Source organism: Neovison vison, chromosome 8 (assembly GCF_020171115.1).
Source record: "Neovison vison isolate M4711 chromosome 8, ASM_NN_V1, whole genome shotgun sequence".
NCBI lineage: Eukaryota > Metazoa > Chordata > Mammalia > Carnivora > Mustelidae > Neogale > Neogale vison.
Window position 1 is genome coordinate 122,976,449 of NC_058098.1, and position 21,397 is coordinate 122,997,845.

Here is a 21,397-nt window from a genome sequence, read left to right on the forward strand (position 1 = left end):
AACGGCTTGCAGCCGGCGTCCTGCGTCCCCATCGAACCCCAGGAACTCAAAGTCCTGGTGCCGCCGCACCACCCCGACCCTCTTCCCTCGGCACTGGGCTCGCGAACCCGTGCTTGATATCAAGGGAATGCCCCACAGGGGTCATTCCACTTCCGCCCCTCAAATGGTCTCAGATCCGGAGAAGGGCAGGATGGTGATGGGGTCGCCTCCGAAGCTGAGGCGGAGAGTGAGCAGTGAAAGGAGCCGCGGGTCTGGACGCATTAGCCCTTTATTGAGCCCCTCCCCCGCGGCGGGGCGCCGAGCTGGGTGGCGCAGCGGTCTCTGCGCAGGTCGTCCGCGACCCCAGCGCCGGGACCTAGGGGTCAGTGCCCGCCTGTGCCTGGGAAAGAAAGCTCAGTGGGCGGGCGCCCCAAAGGAACAAGGCAGCTCCGCACCCCGACTCCCCCCTTTTCCCCAGCCGACTCCCCCCTTTTCCCCAGCCACGTGGCTTTCTCCTCTACCGCTCCACCCAGCAGGGTCTCCCAGAGCCCAAGGGTTAAGGCTGGTGGGAAAGAGTGTACTTCTGCACGCGCGCTAGGGGGCGCCCCTCCTGCGGCGGGCAGGGCGGCACTTCAAGAGAGGAGGCCACCAGCGACTCCTGGGGCCGCAGGAAGGCGTCACGGAGGAGGTTGAGTTGGGGGGAGGGGGAACCGGAGCGTAGGGCCAGCCCCGCCAGGCCCCTCGGGACGCGCTCACCTTCCGGCCCCTCCGGCCGCTCTTCCTCTGGCCCCGCGCCGCCCTCTTCCCCGTCCAGTGCCACTTCCTCATCCTCGTCCTCCCCGGAAGCGCCTAGCCCCAAGGAAGGTCCCGTGAGGTGGGGTCCCTGCCGCTCCGGTCCGTGACGCACCCCAGGCCCCGGCGTCTGCTCCGGCCGCCCGGTCCCCGCGGCCCGCCGCCCCCTCCCATCCTCACGCCCTCACCCGGCTGGAAGTCGATGGTCCTCAGCATTTCGGCCACGTGCTCCACGCTCACGGTGAACTGCTCCATGCTCTCGTAGCCCGGCTCGGGCCGTCCCGCCAGCTCCACTTTCGACATCGCCCCGACCCTGCGGCGCGGCAGCCGCTCAGGGGGACCGGCCCCAGTCCCCTCACCCCCCTCCGCGTGGCGGCGGAGCCCAGGCAGCCCCTTCCCTGCCATTGCCGCTCCGCCTACTCACTTATTGATCAGCTCCTTGGCCTGCTGCAAGGAAGAAAGGAGGGTGAGCGTAAGCACCGTGCCAAGTGCTGGCAAAGTCCCTTTCTGGTGCCCGCAGTGCTGCGGGGCAGGCGGGGATGCATATTCCGGTTCGTGGAGGAGAAAACGGACTCAGGCGGGGGGACCTGCCCCGGGCTGTGGGGCAAGTGGGGACCAGAGAGGAGACCGGAGCCCAGCCCTCCGTGTGCCAAGCCCCCCACCTCGGCCCCCCGCAGCCGCTCTGCAGCCTGCCTCCCTCCGCCAGGGCCCACCTGGAGATACAGCGCCATCTGCGGCTCCTCCATGGACTGGATGGCGGACTCCACGAGCTTGGAGGAAGCTTCCAGGTGGTCTCCATACTGGCGGATGAGGCCCCGGACTCGCAGCAGCTTCTCCTCCTGCTCGCGGGCCAGTGCCTGCAGCAGCTCTGCCTTGCGCTCCTCCAGCACGGAACAGAGGGCCTCGAACCTCTGGTTGAGCAACTGCTTCTGCCTCCGGCTGTTGTCCTGAATGGGGGGAGCAAGGATGAGACCTCCAGCGGGAAGAGCACTCACCCACTTGTCCCACTCCCCATTTAGGGACGCCCCAGACAGCCAAGAAGGAGAGTTCCCCACACACAGTGGCCGAGCATTCCCAGGTCTTTGCAGTAACAATTACCAGATTTTTAAAAATTGAGATATAATTGACTTTTAACATTATATTAGTATCAGGTGTGCCATGTCATGATTCCGTATTTGTATATACTGTGAAATGATAAACATCTAGTTACCATCTGTCACTAAATATAGTTACAATTTTTTCCCCCTGTGAACACTTTTAAGATTTTCTCTCTTTAGCAAATACAAGATTTTAAAGGACTTCAGGGGTATCTCTGGTCTTAGTTTTTACTTGTATTATCTCATTTAACTCTCAAAAATATCGAGTGAGGTAGTCATCATAGCATTCTCATTATCACCAAAGCACAGAGAAGTGAAGTAAGTGGACCAAAGCCACAGAGCTAGCCATGGGGCACAGCTGGGATTCAAACCTTGCAGCCTGGCTAAACTACCCCACTACTTGGGATTCACCCCCCCCCAGGAACCCAGAAATGTCCCCTCCCTCCCCTCCCAGACTCACCTCGATGGTCTGACACACTTCCTCCATCTGTGTGATCACTGCTTGCACACGGTCGTTGCCCGCCACCAGCATTGCGATGCCATCACTGAGCTCGCTCTGCCACACACACACACAGGCCAGCCCTTAGAGCTGGAGGACGATGTCTACAGCTGTACCCTCCCATCCCAGCCAGAGCCACCTGGGAGAGGACTGCCCTGCCCCCCCACCATCAGAGCAGCCATCCCAGAGATCTAGATGGCTTGGAGCCATCCAAGAAGTGTGGAAGCACGTTTATGGATTCTGGAATGGGGTGGAAAGAGGAGAGCCTCCACCACCAGTTGAGAAAGGAATAGACGTTTGCCAAATATCCACCAAATGCCAGGCCTGGGACTAAATGCTTCATCTGTAGATTCATGCCTTCCATCAATTTGGAAAGATTCTTTGTAATAATTTGTAAGGATACTATTGCCTCTTCTCTATTCTCTCTGTTTTCTCATTCTGTGATTCTGAGGTGATGTATGTGTTCATCCTTCTCAGTTCCCAGTGCTGCATCCGAGGCTGCTTTTTCAGGCCCCCTTTCCTGTTCACTAGTTCTCTCTTCAGAGGAATCTGTCGTTTAATTCACCCTTTCAGTGTTTTATGTCAACAACCACACTTTTGTTTTTAAAAGCTCTATTTGGTTCTTTGTTAAATCTGCATGTTTGGTAATCTGTTATCGCTGGGGTTTTATTCCATCTTTTTCAGAAAACATTTTATATATGAGGACTCTCAGTTTTTTAATAATTCTAATATCCGAATCCCTCAGGGGTTTAATCTGTATTTTTTGTTTCCACCGACTTTACTCATGGTTATACTTCTTTCTGTACCCTCATTTTTGAATTAATATTTTGTTGTTCTAAATCTAAGGAAAACCCAAGGGCCTGAATTGAGTGGGTTTTCCTCTAGGCAGATTCAGCATTCACTTTTGTCAAAAGCCAGGCAGCACGTCTGACTGCCTTCGTTCCTGAGGTCCCAGCTTAAACTGGGTTCGTGGGAATCTTCAGGTCAGGTGTCCACCTCTCAGGGGTCTGGAAGCATAGTCTCATCTCTCTAGTTCAGGAATACTGCCAGCTTTTGCCCTTTGATATAATTTTTATTTTATTTTTAGGAAAGATTTATGTAGGGGCGCCTGGGTGGCTCGGTGGGTAAGCCGCTGCCTTCGGCTCAGATCATGATCTCAGGGTCCTGGGATCAAGCCCCACATTGGGCTCTTTGCTTAGCGGAGACCCTGCTTCTCTCTCTCTGTCTCTCTGCCTGCCTCTCTGCCTACTTGTGATCTTTCTCTGTCAAATAAATAAATAAAATATTTTTAAAAGATTTATGTAATTTATGAGAGAGAGAGAGCAAGAGGGTGAACAGGGAGAGGGGCAGAGGGAGAAGATCTCAAGCAGACTCAGCGCTGAGCATGGACCCTGATGCGCAGTTCGATCTCACAGCCCTGAGATCCCAACCGGAGCCAAAATCAAGAGTCAGACGCTCAACTGACTGAGCCACCCAGGCACCCCACTGATATAATTTTTAAGTTGTTTTATGTCAAATGTAGTTGTGTGGTGGTGAGAGGGCCTGGAGAGTACCTAGGCCACCAAACCGAAGTTTCTGGTATCCATTACCTAATTGTATCCCTAAAACAACTTTGGAACTTGGCACCCTCGTCCCCATTTTACAAGGGAGGAAAGTCAGGGCCAGGGAGGTCAAGTGACTTACCTACGGTCACACTGAGTCATGCACAGAGCCGGGACTGTAGCCCTGATCTGCCAGCCTTAAAGCCAAGTGGAGTGAGAGGCTGAAGTTGGAGACCCTGTTCACTGTTCCCAGCCCCACCATGCCTGCTCCCTCGGCTGCTTGGTACCTTCTGGCGTTTGTAAATGGTGGGCAGTGGGGCCACCTCGCAGTCCTTGTGGGCGCCGAAGACCTTACAGAGGGAGCAGGTGGGCACCTCACAGCTCAGGCAGTAGATATTGATCTTCTCCTCTTCGTGTTCCTCGCACATGAGGTGCTGCTCAGCCTTGGAGTGCAGTGGCCTGGAGGGGAGCGGGCAGGATGGCAGAAGGGTCAGGGGCCAGGCTGGAGGGAAGTGGGGGGGGGTCCCATGAGTGTGGGGCTGCCCAGAATCCCATCCTCTGATCTCTAAAGAGGCAGGCTGATTTTTTCAGCCCTTCCCCTTTGACTGATGGGCTTCCCAGCTGTGTCCCAGGCTCTGCTCCTTAGAGGGACAAGAAGTCCTGACAGCTCACCGGGAAGACTCCTGCTTGTAAATGTCGATGATGTTCTCCACTAGCAGGTTTCGCTGCAGGCCATAGACACCATGTCTGTCCAGGACAACCTCATGCCTGCAAGATGGGCAGCGGAAACGGCCCCCCGAAGACACCGTGGTGGAGCCCCGGGACTGCCATAGAGGGTTTGAGGCCTGTAGGGACAAGTAACATGAGAGAAGAGGCACGGAGAGGCATGAGGACCCAGGGAAGAGGAGGCAGGGGGAAAGGTCATGAGGGCGGAGGTGTAGAATGGCAGAATGCGGAGGCATCAGCTCTTTCCTACGGCGGGCCCTCCTCCTCTGAGAGCAGCTCAGGTAGGTGGCCATGGAGATTGTCTTTCCCACTTTTGCTTCATTACTCCTTAAGCATCCCTGCGTCCAGAGCCTAACTTTGGTCAGGGCCCAGTTGGGATGGGATTTCTCCAGTGGGGCCCAGCTTGCAGGTGTGGGAAGACACTGGTGTTGACAGGAAGGCTAAGGTTGAAAATAGGCTCTGTGTGGTGCAGCCAGTTCCTCTTGGAGCTTGCATGGCCCACATCTGGGGGGAGATTCTCTGGAGCCCTTGGCAGGGAAACTGAGATACGTGGTGAACAGTAACACACATGACACCATGCTAGGTTATTCTAAGAAACCATCCCCAGAGACTGGGAGTCAGGAGACCTGCGTTCTTGGGCTGCCCCTAACACTGTTCTACCATGTAAATTTGAGCACACATTCAATGTCTGCAAAATTAAGGATGGGATTGGAATATTCCTTCTATAACAAATATTGAGTGTGCCAGGTAATTGCAAGGCTCTGGGGATAAGATATGAATATGTGCATCCCTGCCCTATGGATAAGCAAACCGAGCAAAGCGACATCTACATCCAACAGGCTGGGTGTTAGGATAAGAGTAAACTCAGGAGGAGGGCTTACAAGAGATGTTCATCACTTACACCTCTTAGGAGAACTTGCTTCATCCCATCCTGAAAGGGAGAGCCCTGCCATGGCCCAGGCCACAGATGAATGGCTCCGAGTTGAGAAGGTGATCCCCTGACCCAAGCAGAACCAATCAAATGTTCTCTCCAGAAATTTGGAATTGAGACACAAAGGCGGAGGTGGCTAGATAGTGTGCGACTTTGAAACGGGAAAAAGACCCATGGAACTGGGTCAAGAGCTGTCACTTGGTGCCCTTGGACTTGTGAAACCCGAGGGGGTCAGAGAGTGTGAACAGGAAGGCTGGTCTTCAGAGAAGACAGAAGAGAACACAGAGACCGCTTGTCCTTCAATGTCTACCTTGTCTTCTTTGGTAAGAGAGCCTCTGAATTGTTAGGCACATGGAATAAAGATTGTATGTCCAAGCCTCCCTCCTAGCTGGGTGTGACCAGGTGACTGCATTCTGGCCACTGGGGTGTAGATAGCAAAGTTTTGTGCCATTTCTAGCAAGTATTTTTTTTAAGATTTTATTTATTTATTTGACAGACAGAGATCACAAGTAGGCAGAGAGGCAGGCAGAGAGAGAGAGAGAGAGGAGGAAGCAGGCTCCTCGCTGAGCAGAGAGCCCGATGCGGGGCTCGATCCCAGGACTCTGGGATCATGACCTGAGCTGAAAGCAGAGACTTCAACCCACTGAGCCACCCAGGTGCCCCTCTAGCAAGTATGTTCAATGGAGGGACATTCTCTCCTCTTTTCTCCTTCCTGCTGGCTGGAATGAAGTTGGAGTGGCTCAAGCTGAAGCAGCCATATTGAGCGAGGAGGTGGTCACATGATGAGAATGGCAGCAAGATAAAAGGAGTGAGTCTCAGATGAGGCAGTCCTGGACTGCCGGCCTATACTTCCACTTAAAAGAAAAAACACGTTTTAACCTCCCTTAAGTCATTGCTATTTGGGGTTTTCTGTCATTTACAGCAAAACTTAGTCCTAACTGGCTGGAAGACCATGAACTCATAGAGACTAATGGGGAGAACAGTCTACCTGTGACTTTGCAAATTTAGATGTATTTCCTACAGTTGAGTTCAACGGAATTCAAATTCTTAAGCTGGACACCAGCCAGAGGGCCCCATCTGTGTACGACAGCACCCAGAATACATACAAGCATCCAAGTCCACAATCTTGTTTGAAACTTTAAAAGCAAGAGGTATAGGCAAGGCAGGAAACGTGACCCCTGTGCTGGAACATTCTCTTTAGGCAATGGGTTAAAGTATAAGATCACTGGGCTTTTGCTTACTTAATGCAATCACCTTTCATTATTTAGAATCCAAGTGAGTAAGGAGCTGTTGGGAGAACTCTAAGGCTGCAAGTTCCTGGAGATATTTGGCTTCTCTTTGATGTGTTGGTGGCTAGCATATAAAGGTACTCAGTGAATGTTTGAATGGACGGAAAGGGGACAATATTCTGAAGTCTTAGCCCAAAGCACAAACTTCTGAGGGGCCTCTCTCCTCCCTCTTCCTCTGCACTGCCCCTCCTTCCTCTATACTCAATATTTAACATTCAACTCATGTTCTGAGGGCCTATTATGTGCCAAGCACCACGCTATGGACTTCCCAGACGTTACTGAATTCAACTCTCAAGGATTTCTTATAAATATCGTGCAGGAGATGAGCATTTACCTACACCCCACTTAGACTACAGGAAATATAGGGACAGTGGCTAACTGGTCACATACTTCATACCAGGTTTTGCCCTAAGTCCTTTTATTTATATTAACTCATTTAAACCTCTTATCAACCTTATGAAATAGGTACTACTATTAGCCCCATTTCCAAGATAGGAAATTGTAGCCCAGAGATGTTAAATAAATCGGTCATGGTTATCAGCTAATAGGTGGCAGAACCAATATTTGAACTCGGGCACTCTGACCCGAGTCCATCCTAAAAATCAATATACTACATTGTCAGAGGCAATAAAATTGAGGCCACCTGAAGAGTGATGCCCAGAGCTAATATTCACCTCTCCGACTCTCAGGTAAAACAGATTTTAGTAAGGCCAAACACCAACCCTTCACAAAGGAAAGAAACAACAATGTAGAAGTCAGCTGTGCAACTGCGGGTTGATGTTATGGGAGCAGAGATAAACTCTGACCCATCCAGGGTGCCTGGGTGGCTCAGTGGGTTAAGCTGCTGCATTCGGCACAGGTCATGATCTCAGGGTCCTGAGATCAAGTCCTGCATCGGGCTCTCTGCTCAGCAGGGGGCTTGCTTCCCTTCCCCTCTCTCTGCCTGCCTCTCTGCCTACTGTGATCTCTCTCTGTCCAATAAATAAATAAAATCTTTTAAACAACAACAAAAAAAACTCTGACCCATCCAAACCAAAATCCCATGAAGCAATATAAGGGCCCAGCTTGCAACCAGAATGTGAAAAGGAAAGGAAGCCTGCTTCTCCCTCTCCCACCCCTCTGCTCCCATCTTAGGAAGACTTCCTCCCATGGATCTCCACGTGCCCCCAGGAAAGAGAATTCCTCAGATTCTGTGTGGAAAAATATTCTGCAGCAACATAACCAAATTGAGACCCTCAGTCACCTACTAATCCAGGTCATACCCCTCTGATTGCCACAGAAGCCAAAGGACCAAACAGAGATTGCAAACCAATGATAACATTCAGCCAGCCGGCTCACATTTGGGTGGACAGTGGAAGAAAGCCAAGGTAAACAGAGTAAAGAATTGAGTAAAGAATTCACCGTCAGCTTCAGAACTACCCCTGTTCAAAGAGGAGAGGTAAGCAGAAAGGATCCAACAGGAGATACAAGCCAAGCGGGGAGCCTGCTTCCCCCTCTCTCTCTGCCTGCCTCTCCCCCTACTTGTGATCTCTCTCTCTCTGTCAAACAAATAAATAAAAACATTTTTAAAGAAAAAGAAGAGATATAAGTGATCAAAGCTGGACAAGAAAAATGAACTGGTAAAATTAAGAAATCATGTAAGGGGCGCCTGGGTGCTCAGTAGGCTAAAGCCTCTGTTTTCGACTCAGGTCATGATCCTGGGGTCCTGGGTTCGAGCCCCACATGGGGCTCTCTGCTCAGCAGGGAGCCTTCTTCCCTTCCTCTCTCTCTGCCTGCCTCTCTGCCTACTTGTGATCTCTGTCTGTCAAATAAATAAGTAAAAATCTTTAAAAAAAAAAAAAGAAATCATGTAAAATATGTTAGCAATATAGAAACAAAACTCACATTTTACACAACAGCAGGAAGTAGAGTGCGTGACGTTGGCGGTCAACTAGATTGTGATGGAAAGTAACAGGACAAAAGTAATCAGGACCACATGCTGCAGTGTGGGTCAACCTTGAGGACATTGTGCTAGGTGAAATCAGCCTGTCACAGAAGGACAAATATTGCATGATCCCTCTCATATGAGGTACCTAAAAGAGTCAAATTCATAGAGATAAAAAGCAGAATGGTGGTTGCCAGGCACTGGGGCGCGGGGGAGTGCGAAGCTAGTGTTTTAATTGGTACGGAGTTTCAGTTTGGAATAATGAGAGGCTCTGGATATGGTAATACAACAATGTGGATATAGTTAATCCCACTGAACTACACACTCAGGAACAGTTAAGATGAGGGGCGCCTGGGTGGCTCAGTCAGTAAGTGTCTACCTTCAGCTCAGATCACGATTCCAGGGTCCTGGGATCGAGCCCCGCATCGGGCTCCCTGCTCCGCCAGAAGCCTGCTTCTCCCACTCCCCCTGCTTGTGTTCCCTCTCTCTCTGTGTCTCTCTCTGTCAAATAATTAAAATCTTTTAAAAAAAGGATAGATACGATGATTAATTTATAGTATGCATTCCATAATATAAAAAAGTGGTTTTTAAATTATTTATTTATTTATTGGAGAGAGAGAGAGAGAGAGAGAGTGGTGGGGAGGGACAGAAAGAAAAAAATCCCCAAGTAGACCTTTGCTGAATGCCAAGCCCTATCCAGAGCTCAATCCCACGACCCCATGGGATCACAACTTGAGCCGAAACCAAGAGTCGGGCGCTTGACTGAGCCACCCAAGTGCCCCTAAGAGGAAGTTAAAAAAAAAGGAATCAGGATTTGCTGGGATGTCTGGGCCAAGGGGGATGGACTAGGAAGCACGCTACTCCCTCACCACTTCCCCACACCATAAAGACATTTTAGTAGCTCATCCCACTAGCTAATGACTGCCATTCTCTTGGGATTGTCTCTGGGAGACAGTCCATATCATGCAGTCTAACCTAAATCCCTTGTTTGAAGAGCACCTTTCTGGGGAGCTGGCGAGCTCACTGGCAGATGGTGGGGAGGGGTCGCACCCTTGACCTTTTTGCGGTTTGCCTGAGCTCCAGGGCAGCTCCCTGGATTGGGTACCACAGCCCACCCAAGACTTCCCAGCCATCCACGTGTTCCACAGTCTCCTCCCTCTTCCAAAGCTCAGTTCCTCCTGCAGGATCCTCCCTGGGGTGGCTGACTGGCTTTCCTCTTACCCTCCTGGGCACACGCCCCTTCCTGTGATGCAATGTCTCCCCCGCCCAATTCCACACCCCACCTCGGTCGCTAGACAGTCCTCCACACACAAATATATGTATGTGCCCTTTCGCACTAGGGCTAAATGTGACCAGTAATGAAATAGTTAAGTTTATCTTCTGGATTTTCCAGGCTCCTTAACTCTTGGCACACTCATGTTGCTTAGAGGCTGTCTCTGTGTTACCCATGAGCTAGCTCTCGGTGTTTCTCCAAGTGTAGTGTACATACTGATGACAGGCATGGAGATTTTAGGTGGGAAGCGAATGGACATTGAAAATTTCTATGTTTATTTTGTGCATATTAGAAAAAATAACCAGCCTACATAGTTAGTGATTTTTCAAGAATTTTGTCATTTAGAATGAAGATAGAATGATCACTTAAGCTTTAAAAGTGAGCCCCCCCCTTTTTTTAAGATGTTATTTATTTATTTGGTGGAGAGAGAGTGAGCACAAGCAGAGGGGAGGGGTAGAGGGAGAGGAAGAAGCAGGCTTCCCCCTGAGCAGGGAGCCGGATGCAGGACTCTATCCCAGGACCCTAGGATCATGACCTGAGTTGAAGGCAGACGTTTAAGTGCTTAACTGACTGAGCCATCCAGTCGCCCCTAAAAGTGAGTCATTTTAAATAGAAATAATCAACCATCGCACAAGTGGTACATAGCTATGGCAAAAATCAGGAAGGTGAAAAGAGAATGAAGACTGGGGAGTTGCTCTAACCCTTTCCTGACTCCTTCCTCACTCGAAACTTGTCTGTCTCAGGTCCCCAATTTTTTTCAAATGCTGGTGGTTATTTTGAGAAAGTCGTCTGTACTGGATATGTGGATACAATTGTTACCCCTTCTTGGTAACATTTCTATATTTTAACAGAAGGCATTTAATGTGGCACAATATAGGGAAAGCAGCAATGATCTGAAGATCGGGTTTTGGATTTGGCATTTACGACCTTAGGAAGGTAATTTCTCTCAGGGTCCCAGACTCCTCAGATCTAAAAAGATGGATCTGTATTTAGCACTTGGTCCTGATGTTTTGTGAGCCATGAGCCTTGATGGATAAAATATGGTAAGAATTTCAGATACCCTGACCAGTGTTGATTTGCCTGTGAGATGGCAAAGGAGTTTTATAACAACCTCCCCCCTCACACCACAGAGGCCATCAACTCCCTCTCTTTAACTCCGTGATCCAGGGTCTTACTTGTCTGTGTCTGTGCCTCCCCCAGCTGTCCCTAGAGCCCTCTTCTTGTCTCATAGAAGTAGTTCCTGAAATCCCATCTCTGAAATAGTCCTAGTGTGTTTGGATGGATTTATTCATTCTATCTCTTGTATTATCTATGAGGCTTGAATTTTATATACCTGTATTATCATAATATACCTGTATAATCAAAATAAACAATAATTTTTTCATATAGGAAACATACTGGTTATGTGACGGTAAAAGAGAAATTTTTAAAATATTTTATTTATGTATTTAACAGAGAGAGAGAGCGAGAGAGATCACAAGTAAGCAGAGAGAAAGGCAGAGAGATGGGGGGAAGCAGGCTCCCCACTGAGCAGAGAGCCCAATGCGGGGCTTGATCCCAGGACCCCAGCATCATGACCTGAGCCGAAGGCAGAGGCTTAACCCACTGAGTCACCCAGGTGCCCTAGCAGAAGAGCAATGAGTTATAACAGAATTATTATGCCATTACCTTTCTTAACAGAGTTCTTTGTAACACGGGGAGATATTCATGTTATGATTTTAGATGAAAAAAGCAGGATGTAAAACTACATAGACAGTAGGATCCCAATTTTGAAATGGGTGATGGGATTCCCAGGTTATTTTAAAACTTTCTTCTTTGTATTCATCTACATTTCCCAAATTTCCCTCTATAGACCCTGAATTACTTTTAAAATGCATTTTTTAAAAGTTAAATGTTTTTGCAATAATTGTCATCAAGGGATAGAATTGTGAGTTATTCCTTTTTCTTTTTTTTTATAATTTCGAATTTTTGTACAAGGACTTTGGGGTTTGAAAAAAATTTTTTTACTTTTAAAAAATGTGGGACACCGGAAGGCTCAGTGTGTGGAGCATACAACTCTTGATCTTGGGTTGTGAATTTGAGATCCAGGTCAGGTGTGGAGCCTACTTAAGAAAAAAATAAAATATTTTTAAAATGCAATGTTCAGGGGCACCTGGATGGCTCAGTGGTTTGAGCATCTGACTGTTGGTCTCAGCTCGGGTCATAAGCTCAGGGTCGTGAGATGGAGCCCCTGCGTCAGGCAGGGTGCTCAGTGAGGAGCCGGCTCGGGATTCTCTCTCAACCACTCCCTCTCTGCTCTTTGCTCACACTCACTCCTTTCTCTCTCTCTCTCTCAAATAAAAGTGGGTTAAGCCGCTGCCTTCGGCTCAGGTCATGATCTCAGGGTCGTGGGATCGAGTCCCGCATCGGGCTCTCTGCTCTGCAGGGAGCCTGCTTCCTCCTCTCCCTCTCTCTGCCTGCCTGTCTGCCTGTTTGTGATCTCTGTCTGTCAAATAAATAAATAAAATCTTTTAAAAAATAAAATAAAATAAAATAAAATCTTTCTAAAAAATGCAATGCTCAGTCCTGACATGAAAGGAAAGGGGGCGCTAGAGTGCCATAAAAACCAAGAAGGTAAACCACTAGAAGAAATGTAAAAAACTATGTTGGTTCAAGGGAGGGAACGTTTAAGAAGATGCCATTTGAAGATAGGGTAGACAGGGGGCAGACACGTAGGAAAGAGTTTGAGGAGAACACAGAGACTAAGATTTTAAGTTACACACAGGGGAGGTATCGGGTGGGGGGAAGCTAGAAAGGTGGGTTTTTTAAGTGGAAGACTTTTGAGTTTAATGAATTAATTTTAGAAGATTTATTTATTTTAGAGAGAGTGAAAGGGAGTGGGGGGAAGGGTATAGGGAGAAATTCCTCAAGGAGACACCCCACTGAGCTCAGAGCCCAATGCAGGGCTTAATCTCATGAGCCATGAGATCATGACCAGAGGCAAAAGCAGGAGTTGGATGCGTAACGGACGGAGCCACCCATGCGCCCCTTTTAAATTTTATTTTTTTTTAATTGTGGCAAAATCATAGAGGGCTTTAAATTCAAGGGTAAGGATCTGAACTTAATTTTGTAGACATGTTTTCTGAACTAGGAGAGAAAATAAGAGTGAATATTAATCTAAGAGAGGTAATTTGGATAGATGGTGAGAGGTTAAGGCACAGATAACTGGGAAGCAAGTGCCATAGTCAAAACAAGTAATGGGCCCATCCTCAGGCAGTGGCAGTGATCTTGGAAAAACTAGGGATGCCAGGGATGCCTTGGTGGCTCAGTGGGTTGGGCATCTGCCTTCAGCTTGGGTTATGATCCCAGAGTCCCAAGATCAAGCCCCGGGTCAGGCTCTCTGCTCAGCAGGGAGTCTGCTTCTCCCTCTGACCCTCTCCCCGCCTTGCGCTCTCTCTCTCTCTCAAATAAATAAAATCTTAAAAAAAAGACTAGGGATGCCAGAAGCAGAATCAGTAAGCTGACCTTTCACTTGGATGTGGGTGGGTTGTGGGCAGAGGAGAAAGTCAAACCTGGATACTTGGGAAGATGCTGGGACCTGTAATGCAGGAGTATTTAACCTGGAGACCACAGCCCCGAAAGATCCTTGTCGAAAATTCTATGCACCCAGATGAGGAAAAAAAAAAAAAAATCACACCTTGATTTTCACTAAGCTCTAGCAGAAATCGGGCATTTCCCTCAGTTATAAATGTAGGCAACACACCACAGCTGTTGTAGTGGTACTTGGTTACCCACAGAAATCACGAGCATTTCGCATCTCATTATTGCTGTTGCTCAAATACCCCAAAAGAATTTATGCTTATCACTACCTCTATACTACTTCAAGCCTACTTTTTGAGCTCGTGATTTAATGTGGTAATCAGGAGCACATACATTACTCTATCAAACATGTTCTAATTACTCTGGTAATTATACTCCAGTGCTTCTCAAGCTTTTTTTCATTACTGCTCCTTCCAGGAAACTTGTAAGACATTTTCCCCCCTAATATCAACCCCTCCCCCATTAAATTTTAGTACCGAAAAAATCTACAAAAATGAAACTCCTAGAGGCAGAGAGTAGAAAGGGGGTTTCCAGGGGGTGGGGTTGGGGGGGAATGATGAGATACTGATCAGAGGGAACAACTTTTCCATTCTGAGATGAATGCATTCTGGGGACCTGATGTACAGCATAGGGACTGGAGTTAGTCACACTGTATTGCCTACTTGGCGATTGCTAGGAGAGCAGTAGACCACACAGGGGTAACCACGTGAGGTGATGGATGTTTTAACTCGCTTGCTCGGTGTGATCAGTTCACAACCTCAAATCATCATGTGCATGCCTTAAATATGTATAATTTTTGTCAGTTTTATCTCAGGACGGCTGGGTGGGGGGAGTTTTACCTGAAAGCAAAAACTAAATAAAAATTTAAAAATAAAATCACAATAAAAATATTCTAATATGGCAGATATCCCTAGGGCAACATCAGCTCCGCTGAGAATGTATGAGAATGCATGCTGTGTTCTATTGGGATCCAGTCTCTTCGTAATCAAATGTATTTTAATACACTTAAAAACATTTTTCTTTTTTTTTTGATTTTATTTATTTATTTGACAGAGATCACAAGTAGGCAGAGAGGCAGGCACAGAGAGAGAGAGAGAGAGAGAAGGAAGCAGGCTTCCTGCTAAGCCGACAGCCCGATGTGGGGCTCGATCCCAGGACCCTGGGATCATGATCTGAGCTAAAGGCAGAGGCTTTAACCCACTGAGCCACCCAGGCGCCCTAGAAACATTTTTCTTACATAAACCACAGACATTGCCCTTAGGATCCACAGGCTTTACAACCTGACAAAGGGGTCCACGGTCCAAAAGGAGAACTTCCTGCCCTGATTGTAAGTCCTACACAGTCTCAGTTGCATGCTAAGGTGTAGACGGCAACCTGCTTACTACTGCTCCAGAGCTGACCATCTCTACATCGGACTAAAAAGATCTCTCAGCTGACTAATATTCAGTTAGCAAAATCCCATCTTCTGCTTCTGTTTATCTTTCTATTTCAAGACCAAGAAATAACACTGTATGTTAACCAACTGGAATTAAAATAAAAAATCTAAAATAAAAAACACCAAAAAAAAAAAAAAAAAAAGCAAGCTTTTGCAGATGGCTGTGTGGAAATACAGGGGATAGACCTGCTCTTAGCCTGATGAAACTACACTATATATAATGCATCCTTTTTAAAAAAGATTTTATTTATTTATTTAACAGACAGAGATCACAAGTAGGCAAAGCAGCAGGCAAAGAGAGAAAGGAGGAAGCACGCTCCCCGCTGAGCAGAGAGCCTGATGTGGCTCAATCCCAAGACCCTGAGATCATGACCTGAGCCCAAGGCAGAGGCTTTAACCCACTGAGCCACCCAGGCGCCCCATATAATGCATCTTTGAGTTGATATCTTCTTTAAGATATAAGCTTTTGTAAACAGTTGTGTAGAGGCATATGGCAAAAGACCTGTACTTTAAAAAAAAAAAAAAAAAAACCTAAACTAAAAAAAAAACCCACTGATGGGCTCTGTTATACACAGAAATGTCTTTCTTCTTTCCTGAGATCTTACATTTTCACAAGAAAGCCAGCCCCATGCAGCAAAATTTCATATGCCAATGAGGTGATGTGTAAAGGAAATTCCATCACTCTAGGAAACGGAAGACCTAGATTTAAGTCCCCGCTCTGTCTCTTTGTATGTCTATAACCTGTGTCCTGTTCCGCCCGGAATCACCTCCACCCTGTCTACCTCAAATGGACTCACGCATGTGAAGGTTCTCTGTAAACAAGACAACAATGCACAAAGGGTTGTTAACAACCCCAAAAGTATAAGAACACACAGAACCACAGGCCCTGAAATAACTGCTCCTTCTTCACTGTGGAGAATAAAATGGAATGGAGAAAATAAATGGAATTTAATTCTAGGCTATGTTTAAGGCTTCTGTGTGGCATACATGCCTTGACCTGTCTTTTAGACTGTATGGCGCTTCCTTTTCTTCCTTCCTTCCTTTCTTTCTTTCTTTTTTTTTTTTTTTTTTGTAATATTCCATAGCACCTACTAGAAATGTTCCATCTGGGAAGAGGCTCTATGAGTTCAAGGGGAGTTTTTGAAAGCTATCTCCTCCAAAATGATGACCTGGCCAATGACGAGTAGTGGACCATGCAGACCTTCAGAATATATTGGAGAAACCATGGGAAAATGGTGGAGGGCTAGCTCTGCCTGACAGAACCCAGCCTAGCACAAGGGGGTCTGTTACAGGAGATTGGCTGGAAGGAAGATGGAAAAGCAGAGGAGTGAGTCAAGTCAGGACACCGGTAACCAAATAGAAAATGCTTAAAAAATGGAAATCCAAGGGTGCCTGGCTGGCTCAGTCGGAAGAGCAGGCAACTCTCGATCTCAGGGTTGTGGGCTCAAGCCCCATGTTGGGTGTAGAGATTGCTATAAACAAACAAACAAACAAACAAACAAACAAACTTAGTGGGGGGGGAAGAAATCCATATAAGTTTTCTTGAATTTGTGAAATCAGATTGTTAGAATTACAAGGATGTTAAAGATGAGCTTAAAGCATCCTTTTAATCTATATATATGTAAACAGGCTTGAAGAGGTAAAATAGCCTGACATCACATGGCAAGAAAGGACTAGATTAGGGACTAGAACCCAGGAGCCAGTCTTGGTCTAGGTTTCTTGTTTTCCGCTAATCAACTTTCTTCCGTCAAGTGAGCAAAATCCCTAACCCTGCTGCAAGGTAAATGACATTCACAAACTTGCACTGAACCAATTTCTCATAAAGGAGACCCCTCCCCTCCACGCCACCGTTGGGCTGGGGAGGTCCGGGTGTCCTCAGGAGCAGTGGAAGGGGTGAAGGAGGCAGGCTCTCCTGATGACCACAGGTCCTCACAGTGAATGGATAAGAAACTAGATTTCAGGGTGGAGTGGAACAGAGGGCATCTCTTTCCCAGGACACCCTTTATTAGAGGAGGCGGCCCTTTTCTTCAGATTCCCATATCTGTAAATCTCTCCCTAGAAGGACACCTTCCAGAAAAGCTGTTCCCCAACCACCTTCTTCCAAGGCCTTCTGGTTGTCTGTTAAATCACAACAGGCTGCAGCCCATAAACAAGTGCCCACAGTGAAGTGGGGGCAGGTATAAAAATAAACTGAAGGCTGGCTTAAGGGAGTTTAGGACTGAATAGAGTTTACAAATACAGAAGCGCATGGGAAGATGTTTGTGTCAAATTCCCACACCAACAGCTTTCCCCTCGTCAAAGTGCTTGGTTAGCTGAGTGGGTGCAAGTGTGGAGAAATAGGGAGGGAGAAATTAGAGGAGGTTAATGTGGTATTTCGGTGTCTTTCTCTTTAAATTCAGAGTGAGAGAGAGTGAGAGGTATTAGGGTTCTAAAGAAACCTAGTTAAATTGTGATGGCAACTATGTAAAGATGTGTATGGCTAGTGGGGCTTGAAAGTAATATACAAACGTGAAAATCACTGTGTTGGGGGAGGTAGGATTCTGGATGACTTTCTTCCAAACCCTTAATGCTGTTCAACATTTTCAATTAAATGTTCAATTAAACATTTTCCAGTTTGCTTCCTGGGCAATTAACCTGATGTTATAAAATCACAGTTCTCTGAAATTATTTTATTTTTTAAGATTTCATTTATTTATTTGACAGAGAGGTCACAGGTAGACAGAGAGGCAGGCAGAGAGAAAGATGAGGAAGCAGGCTCCCCACTGAGCAGAGAGCCTGATGTGGGGCTGGATCCCAGACCCTGGGATCATGACCTGAGCTTAAGGCAGAAGCTTTAACCCACTAAGCTACCCAGGCATCCCTAAAATTCTTTTATTTAAAAAAAATTTTTTTTAAATTTTTAAGTAATCTCTACACCCAATGTGGAGCTTGAACTCACAACCCTGAGATCAAGAGTCACATGCTCTACCAACTGAGCCAGAGAGGCATTCCACAGCTCCCTAAAATTCTTGCTTGTTGTCCATCACAGCAGTTTTTAGGACAGCAAAACACTGGACACCAACTAAATGTTTCAGAGGACTGATTTAAATAGACTGCGGTCCAGTCATAACAATGGAACATTATGCCCCCATTTTATTTACTTATCTAGAGGGGAAAATAGGGGAGGGGCTGGGAGAGACAGAAGGGGAGGGAGAGGGAAAAGGAGAGGGAGAATCCCAAGCAGGCTCTGGGCTCAGCTCCACCCTGAGTTTCGATCTCACGGCCCTGAGATCATGACCAGAGCCAAAAGCAAGAGTCGGATGCTTAACTGATCGAGCCAGCCAGGCGCCCCTACGCAGCCATTTTAAAACGAAGGCACAGATCTCAATGTGTGCCAAGAGAGAGTGAGTGAGCAAAGCAGATGTAGGACCATGAGTGTAGCTGAAACACACACACACACACACACGTACCCATCTGTGGAGAATCTCTGGAAGGATACCCAAGAAAGTTGGAAAGGGCCGCCTCCATTTGGAGAAGCGAAATGAGGGCCTGAGGCGGTCACTTGTCATGATATAAACTCCCATACTATTTTTTTTAACGTGTCTGTGTGTGTGTGCGTGCGTGCGTGTGACACTGGTTTAAGTTTTATAAGTTCTATTAACTTTCTAGGCAATGTTCTCAGGGTACTCTTCCTAAGTGGTTTTAAGATAGAGTTACCAAAAGTCCTATTCTTGTTCCCATACTTAGAAAACAGACAATCTGATTATGCCTACAGTTGTCAAAATGTGGAGGCAATGTGCGAAAAAACTAAATATGTTCATCTTTCAGAGGGAGATCTACTGAGATGTATATACATAAGTGCAGCCAAAGAACTGGGTCAGCCTCCCACCAGGCTGCCCCAAATAAAGCAGAGCGAGGAAATGAGCTGTTCACTCTTCTCCTTGGGGAGGGGGCAGGGCGCTCTGCACTTTTTTTATAAGAGACTCATCATTGGGCGGCTCAGCTGGTTGAGCATCTGCCTTTGGCTCAGGTTATGATCCCAGGGTCCTGGGATCGAGCCCTGAGTCAGGCTCCCTGCTCGGCGGAGAGCTTGCTTCTCCCTCTCCCTCTGCCTGCCTCTCTGCCTACTTGTGTATGCTTTCTTGCTTGCTCTCTCCCTGTGTCAAATAAATAAATAAAATCTTTAAAAAAAATAAGAAAATAGAAGAGACCCATCAGTCCAGATCCAGAGAACCATCTCAAAGCTCTGGGAATCCTGTTGTTTCCTAAATATTATGCATAAGGTTTGGGTCAGTCCCGGGTCTCTCTGGGTCCAATCAGTATTTCAGAGCTTCAAGGAACCAAAATGGTGAGGCCACTTAAACATCCTCTTGTCTGCACGTAGAGAACCTGTCCCTGGGACCATCTGGTGATACTGTGAGCCTTGTACTTTAATATTCTGGCCATTTTTTTTTAATAGGACATATTACCCTCACTTTCAAAACTTCTCTTTGCTTTCATGTATTTCAAGAGCTAATGGAAGGATGCTTCACTACAAATTCATGAGAAGGGCTGGCAAAATCTTGTTGCCATTCCCTCCTGGGCACTTCAGCCTAAAGGACGTTCAGAAAGGCACTTAGCACAGGGGGAAACTAAGATGGTGGGCAAGGAGAGGGCTCTAGCACGTGACTTGATGTCCAGAATGAGCAGAGAGAGCAGTCAGCCCTTCCCAGAGAGAGAAAACCACAGGCTCTGAGATATTCTGGAGCCAAACAATGTAATGGCAGGTTTAGACAATTAGAAGAAGAGGAGACAAAGGGGGGTGCCTGGGTGGCTCAGTTGGTTAAGCACCTGCCTTTGACTCAAGTCATGATCCCAGGGTCTTGGGATTGAGTCCCAGGTGGGGCTCCCTGCTTAGCAGGGAGTCTGCTTCTCCCTCTGCCTCTGCTGCTCCCCTGTTTGTGCTTTCTCACTTGCACTCTCTCTACCAAATAAATAAAATCTTTTAAAAATGTTAAAAATAAAAAATAGGAGATGGGAATGGGCCTCAACAGGAAGATGGCAGACAGAAAAGTGTAGTCCCAGAGCACCACTCTGGGACAGCCTGACTTAGCTAGTGCGTTAATTTTTTCCCAAACATGCTGCCCCAAGGAATCCCCCCACAAAAAGAGAGATAGAGAGAGAGAGAGCGCGTGCATTTTCTTAGTTAAGTTAAAAATAATTGGTGCTCAATACGTTTCCTCCTGAATTCTGATACAGTTGAAGAATACGTGTTCGTGGCATCGTTATCACGGCCGTGCCTACCGAACTGGCCAGCTTTGGTCTATTCCGGGATTTTACTTCACTAGTAAGGTGTGCGTGTGCGAGCGCGTGTGCACACATGTGAGCGTGCACTTCTCCCCTTACTCTCTCTGATCTTCGTTCCAGGGGCACAGGACAAGCAAGAAAACCCACTGATGAACCATTCTGGTATATGCTGCATTTCCTTCTGAAACCAGGAGCTAAAACAATATCTGTGAATGTGATTAGCTGTGCTTTGCCCCACAGGCTCACATCAACCAAAGCCAGTTGCATTTCTCTGCCTCCTCTCTACGTAAGTGACCACAGTCCTCTTGAACCAGCAGGCCCCTCTACTGACCTGATGTGCAATGGGGCACAGGTGTGAGCTTCAGTTGGCGAGAAGTCCCGCTCTCCTGCCCACCGTCTAACTCTGACCCCCAAAGAAGGACGTGATGAGTTTTGCCTCCAACACAAACCGTCCCACCATGGACTTTGCTCACAGGGATCATTTTGTCATGTTTATCTTACTGGTATTTTCTCCAAGTCTCCCGTATCATCCTCAAAACCCGAAACTCCAAACTGGAATGCCGAGTCTAGCGCAGATCACCACACAGCCTGGTGCGGGAGCACCTCCCTTCCGGGCTCTAGTTTCTGTGGGGGTCTTCTCTCCCCTGTGGACACTGGCCCTCCGGCTGCGGTCCCCGCGCTCGTCACCTGTCCTTGCCAGCCTGCAGAGCAGCTGCTGACTCATGCTTACTTTGGGATCTCCTGGGACCCCGGGACAGCCACCACCCACCGCGTGGAGGGCCCTGCCCGCCAGCTTCTGGGGTCTCCGCCCCCTGGGCCCGGCCCACCTGGAAGACGTCGTTGGCACACTTGCGGCATAGGTTGTGCTGGCAGGGCAGGATCACCACCGGTTTGGAGAACATCTCCAGGCAGATGGGGCAGATGAGCTGCTTCTCCAGGTTGTCCATGCTGTGTGCATCCCCTAGCAGCGGCTTGAAACCCACTGTGAAGTTCATCCCCTCAGTGATCGTGCCTGCCCTGGCCTTGGCCCCAGTCCTGGCCTTCCCTGACTGCCTCTGGACCCTTCC

At 47.7% G+C, this 21,397-nt stretch overlaps 1 protein-coding gene across 1 annotated transcript; it reads right to left on the reverse strand.

The window, feature by feature from the left end:
- Positions 1 to 159: 159 nt before the first annotated feature.
- Positions 160 to 21,325, reverse strand: TRIM54 (tripartite motif containing 54). The gene is made up of 9 exons (XM_044262248.1): positions 21,158 to 21,325; positions 4,581 to 4,753; positions 4,196 to 4,367; positions 2,329 to 2,424; positions 1,485 to 1,718; positions 1,196 to 1,218; positions 960 to 1,084; positions 561 to 828; positions 160 to 214 (listed from the first exon to the last, which is right to left on the reverse strand). The coding sequence occupies exons 1-9, from the start codon at positions 21,323 to 21,325 to the stop codon at positions 160 to 162; spliced, it is 1,314 nt and encodes a 437-aa protein (XP_044118183.1).
- Between the last annotated feature and the right edge of the window lie 72 nt (positions 21,326 to 21,397).

Bases quoted from the DNA above. Each gene is read 5' to 3' on its own strand.
- TRIM54 (XM_044262248.1), bottom strand. From the start codon at position 21,325: ATGAACTTCACAGTGGGTTTCAAGCCGCTGCTAGGGGATGCACACAGC. The intron at 4,754-21,157 runs GTGGGCCGGGCC...TTGTCCCTACAG, and splicing joins GTGCCAACGACGTCTTCCAG to GCCTCAAACCCTCTATGGCA. The intron at 1,719-2,328 runs GTGAGTCTGGGA...CCCCCCATTCAG, and splicing joins AAGTGTGTCAGACCATCGAG to GACAACAGCCGGAGGCAGAA.